General features: G+C 35.8%; 1 protein-coding gene across 1 annotated transcript in view; it reads left to right on the forward strand.

Moving 5' to 3' along the window:
• Nucleotides 1–644: 644 nt before the first annotated feature.
• LOC135226145 (collagen alpha-1(I) chain-like) overlaps nucleotides 645–10,741 on the forward strand; it is a 189,601-nt gene continuing 179,504 nt past the window's right edge. Inside the window, exons 1-2 of the mRNA XM_064265585.1 lie at nucleotides 645–891; nucleotides 1,608–1,705. Of these exons, the coding sequence (XP_064121655.1) occupies nucleotides 645–891; nucleotides 1,608–1,705 (345 nt within the window). The remainder of the gene's footprint in view (nucleotides 892–1,607; nucleotides 1,706–10,741) is intronic.

Genomic DNA, 10,741 nt, shown 5'->3' on the forward strand with positions numbered 1-10,741 from the left:
ATGGAGCTTCTTGAGAAGGTGGTAGAGCGGTTGGAACAGGTTGGAGTGAAAGTGAAATTGAAGTGTTCGTGGTTGGCTGGGGAGGTGGAATTTCTTGGTCATAAGGTGAGTCCTAGTGGCGTAAGGAAACGTGAAAAGTTTGTGGAAAAGGTAAGGGAGTTTCCACGTCCCCGGACCATGCGCGAGTTAAAGGGGTTTTTGGGGTTGATTGAGTTTGGGAGGAAGTTTGTTAGCGATTGTTCGGGTATAGGGAAGCCATTGACGGAATGGACAGGGAAGAAAAATTCTACTAAGATAAGGTGGGATGAGCGAATGGTGGGAGTATTTGAGAGATTGAAAGAGGAGGCTGCTAGAGATGTCACCTTGGCTTTTCCAGACTATACTGAGGATGCGAGTGAGCTTGAGCTGTATACTGATGTGAACGAGGTTAGTATGGGAGGGTGTTTAGCACAGATGCAAGAGGTGAATGGGGAGGAACAGTTGAGAGTAATTGCGTATGTAAGTGAAGCTTTTAATAAAGCGGAGCGGAAGTATTCGGTGGTTGAGAAGGAGCTTGCGGCAATAAGGTTTTGTGTGAAAGCGTTGCAAGTGTTTTTGTATGGGTAAAATTTATCATCCAGACGGACCATCGGCCATTAGTGTATATGATCAAGAAGGAGAGTGTGATGGTGGATCATGTGAGTAAATTTGCCTATGCAGTTCCCATCAAAGATAGGAGTGGAACTGTTGCGCGGATGGTGGGGCAAGTGATGATGCCTATGTGTGTGTGTAAGCCGGTGAAAATTTTGAGTGATAATGGGCCTGAGTTTGTGGGGTGGGAATTTGAAGAAATGTTGAAGAAATGGGGTATTGACCATGTGTATTCTACTCCGTATATGCCCAGTGCGAATGGTTTGGGGGAAAGGGCTGTTAGAACAATGACTGAGATTTTGCGAATGATGAGTAAAGGCGACAATGATTGGGATATGTAGGTAGGATGTGCTGTATGGGTATATAACGCCACACTGCAGAAGAGTATAGGTATGTCTCCTTGTAAGTATGTGTTGAATTTTGAAAGGATTGTTAGGCCGCAGTTGGGTCTGTCAGAGAGTGATCGAGATTTGTGGAAGAAAGCGAGTGAAAGGTTTGAAAGTTTTAGGATTGGAGATAAAGTGTTGAAAGAGGTGGTTGAGAAAGGGAGAATGAATGTGAATAAGGTAAGGGAGAAATTTGAAGGGGCTTTTGAGATTTTGGAAGTGGGACCAAGTGGATTGAGTTATGTGTTGGGGAAATTGTGAGTAGATGGGGTTGTGGATGAGGTTAGGGCACACCATAACCAGCTCCGAAAGTGGAGGGAAGTACCCCAGTATGTTCGGGAGAATGCGATGTGTGAGTGGTTGAGGGTGAATAAATGTGAGCCGAGCATCAGTGAGCAAATGAGTCTGGAAGATCGGCAGTTGGTGTTGGTTGAGTATGGAAGAAAGAGGAAGAAGGTAAGGAAAGGGAGAAACGTGAACTGCATGATAGAGGGGTTAGTGTTGGGGTAAAAATGGTGGATAAGGCATGTAATACAGATGACTTTGAGGGGAGGAATGATACATATAGCGTGTGTGGGTTTGAATTGTCAGGGTTTAGTGAAGTTTCATCGGGAAGGGCATCAGGTGGTAAGGATGTAGTTGGCAGTATGAATGAGTCTCTTCAGGAGTTTGGCAGGAGTGTAAATGAGGTAAGTGATTTGGTGGCAGAGTTACGAGAGATATTCGGACAAGAGTTGGAAGGGGTAGATGAGATAGTGAATGGGATTTGGGAGGATGGTAGTGAGGGAGATAGTAATGGTAGTCTGACTGGAAGTGGTCTGGGAGAAGTTGATGGCGGTGTAACTGAGAGTGTGTATGAGGGCCCTCAAACAAGATCCAGGGGACCTGCGTCCGAGCATCCGTGGGTGTTGCGGAAGGCTATTTAGTGTGGGTGTTGTGAGTGTAAGGAGGCGTTGTCAAATGTAACAGGGGAGGAAATATGTAGGAGTTATGGAGTTCCATTTGGCAACGTCTGTGTGTGTGTGTGTGTGAGAGAGAGAGAGAGTAATTGGTGGTTGGATGGTTAACGATTGGATTGGTTGTTGGTGGGTTCTGGGCTGTCTGCTGGTGCTGTTGCTTGTTAGAGTTCTGTACTTTTAGCTAGTTTTCAGTCAGTCTTTGGTGAGAGCTGTTGACAGTTAGCAGTGCTGGAACTTTTTGGAGAAGGCAGTGATATTCAGCTGAGTTGTGTGTTTTTGTTGTTATTTGGTGTTGTTGAGTTGTGTTTTTGCTTAGAGTTGTTGTGCCTGTGCTGTTGTGATTTTTGTGTGTGTTGTTTGTGCAGTGGTCTTGTTGTGGTTGCATTCCTTGTTTGTTGTGATTGTGCTCCTTGTTTGTTGTGTTGTTGTGGTTGCATTCCTTGTTTGTTGTGTTGTTGAGTTGTGGTTGTGTTCCTTGTTTGTTGTGTTGTTGTGGTCCTTGGTTGTTGTGTTTTTGTTGAGTTGTTGGGTTGTAGTCCTTGGGTGTTGTGTTGTTGTTGGGTTGAGGGTTGTGGTTCTTGGCTGTGGTCTTGTTGTTGTTAGTGTTCCAGTGACCTCGACCAGCAGACAGCTCATGATAGCCTGGAGTATCTGGAGGTTGGTAAGTACATGTGTTTTGTGTGTGTGTGTTTTTTTTTTTTTTTTGTCAATTGTCCTGCGTGTCTTTTGTTGTGTAAAGAAGAAAGTGTGACTGAGGGTGGGTTTGGCAGCTGGAGTGATTAGGTTAATGTGGGGAGGGTTTTGCCACTTGTTTTTTCTGGCTTGTGATCCCGCCACAGTATGACGTGGACAGTCAGAGTAAAATTAAAATTGTCACTGTGGGCATTATTATATTAACGATTTGAAATTAAGTGCGTATTTTGGGGAAAACATATTTATGTGCCATGAATAATATAGGCTTTTAGGATAAGATCTGTGTTATAATGCCGGCATAAAAAAATTAAACATTAAAGCTTTGATTATAAGGGAAGCAATAGTTACGGCTGTTAAATCGTTCTCAGCAACCATGGTTGTGATCAGGCCACTGACGTAAATCACTCGCTCAACCGAACAGTGCCACTCGGGAAATAAATTCCTCTGTTATCATGAGTTTATTTTGTTTTTCCTTTTTTTAGGCAATTACGCAATTACGGTACTTATTTCTGTTTATCATTTTTAGCAGTCGAAATCGTTTCTCTATCAAACAAGAAGGACAAAACCTTGGCATAAAAGTAACTCACTTCACTGGGAGCTCGTCTTATCTTCACCACCCACCATCTTGATGCTGGTTCAAAATACGCGTTAATGGAAGGGATTATCCACTGCATCCACGCATTTCCCTGCGTTCTTGTTTTTGTCTCAACAAGGGCAACATTCGATGGAATTAGTTGGGCGGCGAAATGGTATCCCCGACATTTTTTCCTGAGAAATATGAAGGTAAAGAGGCCTTTGCGGCCGCAAATTGCCGCCCGCGCTCTCATTCAGGAGAAAGAATTTTTCTTTAGTTCCCCGTCTCGATTCATATTTAGAACTCTTTGAAACTCCTCTATTAGGTTGTATTGTTCATTCCTTCGGAAGAATTTCATACGCTTATGGTAGTGAATGTCGTAAGGAGATTATCATAAGCATGTTTTGATTCGTTTAAATAGTAACGCCCACGCGCGTGAATAGGTTAGTGCATACACACACAAACTTAAATAAACACATTATATATAGACATGTATATATAACATATATGTATATATATATATATATATATATATATATATATATATATATATATATATATATATTATGTGTGTGTGTGTGTGTGGTGTGTGTGTGTGTGTATGTATATAATATATATATATATATATATATATATATATATATATATATATATATACACACACATATATACATATATATATATATATATATATATCTATATATATATATATATATATATATATAGTTTATATATATATATTATATATATCATATAATGTAGTTAATATATATATATATATATATAAATATATTATATATATTTATATTTATATATTTTATATTATAATTATATATTTATAATATATATTTATATATATATATATATATATATATATATATATATATATAATATATATTTACATTATTCTCTCTCTCCATCTCTCTCTCTTCTCTCTCTCTCTGCTAGAGAGAGAGAGAGAGAGAGAGAAGTAATGTAAATATATATATATATATATATATCTATAGATTATATAATCTATATATTATATATATATATATATAATATATATAATTATATATGTGTGTGTGTGTGTGTGTGTGTGAGAGAGAGAGAGAGAGAGAGGAGAGAGAGAGAGAGAATAATGTAAATATATATATATATATATCTATATATATATATATATATATATATATATATATATATATATATATATATATATATGTATATGTGTGTGTGTGTGTGTGTGTGAGAGAGAGAGAGAGAGAGAGAGAGAGAGAGAGAGAGAATAATGTAAATATATATAATATATATATATATATATATTATATATATATATATATATATATATATATATAGGGTGTGTGTGTGTGTGTGTGTGTGTGTGTCGTGTGTGCGGTGTGTGTTTGTGTGTGTGTAAAATTCACGTGTGCTGATTTATGGAGAAGGAAGAAAATGAAGCTTATTTTCCATGAACTTACATATTTTCACACACAAAAAATCTTTGCACAATACTTCGCCAACTCCACGCTAACATTATTTCTTTCCTAAGTTGAGAGATAGAAGAGAAAAGAAGAAAACTCAGTTTCTCCTTCTGCTGGTTGTTCGTATCATCAAATCGGAATTCCCTTCCATAACCAGAGAGAAAACTTTTTTTGTTAAATGGCCCTGTGAACTAGCGCAGAAAATATGCAAAACCTTTCCAACTCTTGAGTATGAGAACAGCAAATTTAGCGATTCGTGAACTACTTCTGCGTAACGGGTTCGAAGTTGGAGAAGTTTTAATTATTGTTCCGTATAACTGGATGATGACGAAACTGAAAGCTAATGGCGGCAAAGTTGGATCTGCGCAAATGTTCCAGTCCAATTCCCGTTCCAGCTATGTTTTCAGGGTAATGGTCGCGGTGGAACTTTGAAGAAATAATGATTCGTAATGATGAATCATTCCAAATGTAATTTTAGTGCCTTGGTAGCGTGGTCGGTATGATGTTGGCCTGCCACCTCGGTGACCGCGGGGTCGATTTTCGGGCATTCCATTGAGGGGTGAGAGATGTGTATTCCTGGTGATAGAAGTTCACTCTCGACGTGGTTTGGAAGTCACGAAAAGCCGTTGGTCCCGTTGCTGAATAACTACTGGTTCCATGCGACGTAAAAACACCATACAAACAAACAAATATGATTTTGTTAATGAATGAAGAATGACCCTTTCACAGTGAATAGGTCGTAAATTCAAAAATTTTGTTGTGAGTCTGGGCTAGTGGAGAGGGCAATACATTCATGTCAACAGTTTATCTTTGCGATAGCACATTGAATATCAATGACCTCACAGGTCCCAGTGCGTGGCCTTTGACTGACCCAAATTTTATATTTCGTTCCGATAATGATGATGATAAAATATTGTTTTTTTCTAGATCAGCTTTCACCGGGGTTGGTAATAAGGTCAGGTATGATACTGGTGTGAAAAAAAGAATAGCAATATTGCGCTATAATGGAACATATTGCAAACTCTACTTATTACTTCAATTTATATACATACAGCCAAATTATCTGCCGCTGTTTTGGAATTTCATCAAATCGCTACCGGATATGGCAGAAATAATGTCGGCTTCATGACAACCCATAATTTTTGTGACACTGCATAGGATTTGTATAATTACCCTCATAGCGGGGCAATTACACGCTTCGCTTTCATATCATACTGCGTAATTGTCGAGTGATTAATGCATTACATTTAATTCTAGTGAACAAACATAATTAATTTTTTTTTCTGAAAGTTTTCTGTCCACCTTTAGATCTTAAAAACTACTGAGGCTAGAGGGCTGCAACTATATAGGTATAGTGATCATCTATCCTCCGATCTCAAACGTCCCAAATTGCCGCCCGCTACCCTCAATAGTTTTTATTTAAGGAGAAAGTTAGCCATGACCGTGCATCTGGCACCGTTATAGGTGCCAACAATGCAGGCCACCAGCGGCCTGTGGCTGAAAGTTTCATGGATCGCGGTTGAGAGTTTCATACAGCATTATACGCTGTACAGAAACTTCGCCGCATTTTTCACTTGAGTATGAATGGAACGGAATTTACCAATCTGTTACAAACCGTCTACAAAGTAATTATTTCGAGAACAAATACTGATACGTGTCTAATTTGGATGAGTGCTGTGAAAGCAATCGAGTAAATATTGTTATTAAATTATTTTTCCCGTCCCAAAAACCGTATCTTTTCAGTCGGCGAAAAAGATATTTTCACCAGAGTCAATGATTTCCTTTTCAGCATTACGGTAAAATGAAGTAGACTAACGTGGCATCAAGTATATATGTATATGTGTGTGTGTGTGTATTTTGTCTAGGTGCTTAAATGTCTCTCTCTCTCTCTCTCTCTCTCTCTCTCTCTCTCTCTCTCTCTCTCTCTCTCTCTCTCTTAAAGTTATAACTCGTTGGCCTATTCATTCTTAGAAAAATTTCGTTAGACATCAAAGGGCTGTGGGAGACGTATTAGTTACCGACCTCTTGTAGTTGCGGAGTTCCTTTTTTGTTGTTTTTAGGGCTACATTTTCCATTATTACTTTCATTCTGATTGCAAAGCGTATTTTACGTATATTTCTCACTCAGAAAAACTCTTCACAGTAATGGGGATGATAATGAAAAAGTACCAGAAGCCTTTTTTTTTATTTTTTTATTTTTTTTGCTTTGTTGGCCCAGACTCTTTATTTGAAACAGATTTTTTTCTGTTATGTTTTCCGCCATCACGAAATCTCAAAGAAGTGGAATCATTCAAAAATAGATTGTTTTCACTATCACTCCTGTTTACTAAGAATATTTTTCAGCAAAAACTATTTCAGGAACGCTTTTCATTCAAGAATACTTTTCACATAAGTAACACATAAGATAAGGTCTTACTGGTCGGTCAGAATCAGTTTATTATGGCATTACAATGTTTCATAAAAGCTGTCGCGAGGGACATATCCATTTATTATATCTGTTAACAAGCAAGACATATCTCATATGTGGTTTTGAAACCTCTTTACTGAGAATGAAACCAGAGAAATGTCATTTCCGTTCTCTAAGGCGGTGCAGAGTATGTCTCTACTCATTTTGACAAATGGAGAAAAAACTGAGATGAATCCTAGAAAATCTTTCAGATCTCTTTGAAAAACGTATATAATTTTTATGTGAAAATAGACAGGACAGGTATTAAAACGTAATCCAGAAAATCTTCAAATAATGCAGGTTTTTCCTCGTAAACTGTACACGAAGAACTAGCTATTCTATATATTTCCCACATCTCTCTTGAGAAGAAAATCTAGTCCTAATGTCCGAGTAGCCTTGAAGCGACAACCCCTTCTGCTTTTATAAAAGATAACCGAAGTCCTTTTGCCCTGGGAAAGCGCGGGATCGACCACATCCTTGACGCTTTCAATTGCGATGATGTCTAATACTTTGGAAAAGAGACAGATGGTGAAGCATTATCATTCCTCGGAATCTGGCTAACTGAAATGCTGTCATTTCCTTCATTCTTAGATTTTATATATATATATATATATATATATATATATATATATATATATATATATATATATATATATATATATATATATATGTATATATATATATATATACAAATATATATATATATATATATATATATACAAATATATATATATATATATATATATATATATATATATATATATATATTTGTATATATATATATATATATATATATATATATATTTGTATAGTATATATATATATATATATATATATATATATATATATTTGTATATATATATATATATATATATATATATATATATATACAAATATATATATATATATATATATATATATATATATATATATATATATATATATATATATATATATATATATATATATATATATATATATATATTATACATTTTTAATATTAACCAAATACAACAAAAAAAGAAAGATATAACGAATGACGTTCACTGGGAGTTCAAAGGCATGCAGCACTCATCACCACATCAGACCGGAAGAAAAATTGAGAGGGAAATATTCAGTATGAATTTGCAGCGCCTCGTAAACTAAAGTGGAGGTCGCTGTAAATTCCTTCTCCGAAAAGAGAAGAAGAAGAAGAAGAAGAAGAAGAAGAAGACGCAACTGAAATAGAGCCATGTCTGAATCAGTTAGCAGAAAATAGCGCTTTTTCCATGCGTATAAATATGACCGAATTGACAGAAAATTTTCTTCTCATTATTATTATTATTATTATTATTATTTATTATTATTATTATTATTATTATTATTATTATTATTATTATTATTATTATTATGAAATTAATTCATTATTATACTCTACCTTCAGAGAAAAATACATTAGAAGCAATAAGTAAGACACGCTCAAATGGCAGCAAAATATACAGTACACAGTACACAGTTTAGTACACAGTACAGTACACAGTCCTTTTGAATGATCAAAGGTCTGTGATTTATTTTACTCTAGGAATCACAAAAAAATGATTCCTACCAGCTTAGAGTACTAAAAATAATAATAATAAAAAAATCAGGAAAAGAAATTTATTTGGTTTTATCTTAAGTAAACTGATAGCCTTCGATAGAGTCAACTTTGACGACGGGACAAGTGCTGATTATGTTATCATCCAGATCATCCGCTTCGTTTATAGTGAAAATTTAAGTCATGTCTTCCAAGGGGAAAATCAAGGATAAAAGGGCCAAGAATAATTGGAGAGAAGTTTGCGAGAAAGTGATGAAATCCTTGGAAGACTTTACTCTTTGTGTGTCAGAAGGAATGACGTCATTGACGAGAAGGAAGAGAGAGAGAGATAGAGAGAGAGAAGGCGCTTTCGACTTTAAACTTCGTGTCTATCTTCTTACTATAATGGGCGTTATGTCTGTCCATCCGTGTGTCATTCAATCACGGCCAAACGGCCGGTCCTATGGGCATGAAACTTGGCAGGGTTATTAGTGGGGACCCCTGAAATGGTTTATAATGGGGTTTCATCTTACCTCACCCCCCCTCCCCCCTTCACCCCATGGACGTAACCGAAAACTCAAGCAAACCACTAGACTGCACAGCAACTGTCGAAGCGACTCCTGGCGTCAAAAGGGACAATCTTACTATAATGGACGTTATGTCTGCTAGCATGAAAAATACCCACTGTTAGATATGGCACTCTTCGAATACGTATCAGCTCTGTTGTCGAGTGTTTGTCCTGATATCACAACAGATCAATGTACCGTTTATTATCGTTGCTTGTAATTTGAAACCAAATTTTCTCATAATTTTTTTTTCTTTAACTTAGCTAATTTCTTGAAGCTATTTGAATAAATTTTTCCCCTGTTTTTTTTTTTACTTTTATTATTTCTCACTGGATATTAGTTAGTGCTCGTTTAAATACTTTTAGATATGTTCCCCTCACCTACCTTTATATTGGTTACTTTACAGTGTTATTCTCACGTTCTATTTTCGGCAGAGTGTAAGAGGAGGGAGTCAAAATCGCAGTACAACTTGGCAACGCGAGATTAATAGCTCTATTATACGCTTAAAGATTTAGCGTCCCATTAAGCAACGTTACTCTTGGATATTTCTAATATTATTTCTGTTCGTTTTGCGCCCAGTTTCTGCTTTTAGTAAACAAGATTGAAGGGTACATTTTGAAACCTAGCTTTCACCTACCTATATTTGTTTGTTATTGTGTTTGCATTTAATTATTAGTTATTAAGCATTAGGCTATTTTGCTCCTATACTTTGTTTTTGCAGAGACAGTCAACTTCCGCTTACTCTTTTAGTTTTAGGACTCAAAAAAAAAAAAAAAAAAAAAGAAAAAAAAAGATGCTAGCACAAGTTTCGAAAGTCTGTATTAGTTTAGATATCCATTTGTTTGCTTAATTTATCTTTTATTATTAATTTTTTTTTATTTTGGCCTGATTTTCTTGACTACTTTCTTTTCTGTATTTGCACATAAGAGTGTTTTCTCCCACGGTGCTTACAAGCTGATGGATATTTTGCTTATAGATTCACATCCATATCTACTTCTCTAACTTTGTTGTTTTATTTAGCATAATAATAACAATGATAATAATCTCATCTTGAAGCACCGTTGACCTCATTTCGGCTTTCATTAAGACAGCAGCCTCTTTCATGATTCTTGACGAACGAGCGATCGAGAGGCTTAATTACCTGCGGCTGCGATTTTTTTTAAGGTACAACTCTGGGAGCAGCGTTGTTTACCGAAAGGCATTGCTTGAATTACTTACTTCTTAGTGATACAATCATTGGTAAGATTAATTAGGATTTTTTTTTTTTTTTTTTTTTTTTTTTTTTTTTTTTTTTTTTTTTTTTTGTAAGAAAAGAATTTCAGTTTAAGAGATGAAAAAATTATGTGCCATTCCTAATAGAAATTTCTCTCTCTCTTAGTTTGTTAACAGCACACACAAATAGTTTGTAAACAACAGACAGAGATAAATTGTAAACATAAATGTAGTTTTGAAGGGACGTGGTGACATTGCTAG

This window comes from Macrobrachium nipponense, chromosome 14 (genome assembly GCF_015104395.2).
Source record: "Macrobrachium nipponense isolate FS-2020 chromosome 14, ASM1510439v2, whole genome shotgun sequence".
Classification (NCBI taxonomy): Eukaryota; Metazoa; Arthropoda; class Malacostraca; order Decapoda; family Palaemonidae; genus Macrobrachium; species Macrobrachium nipponense.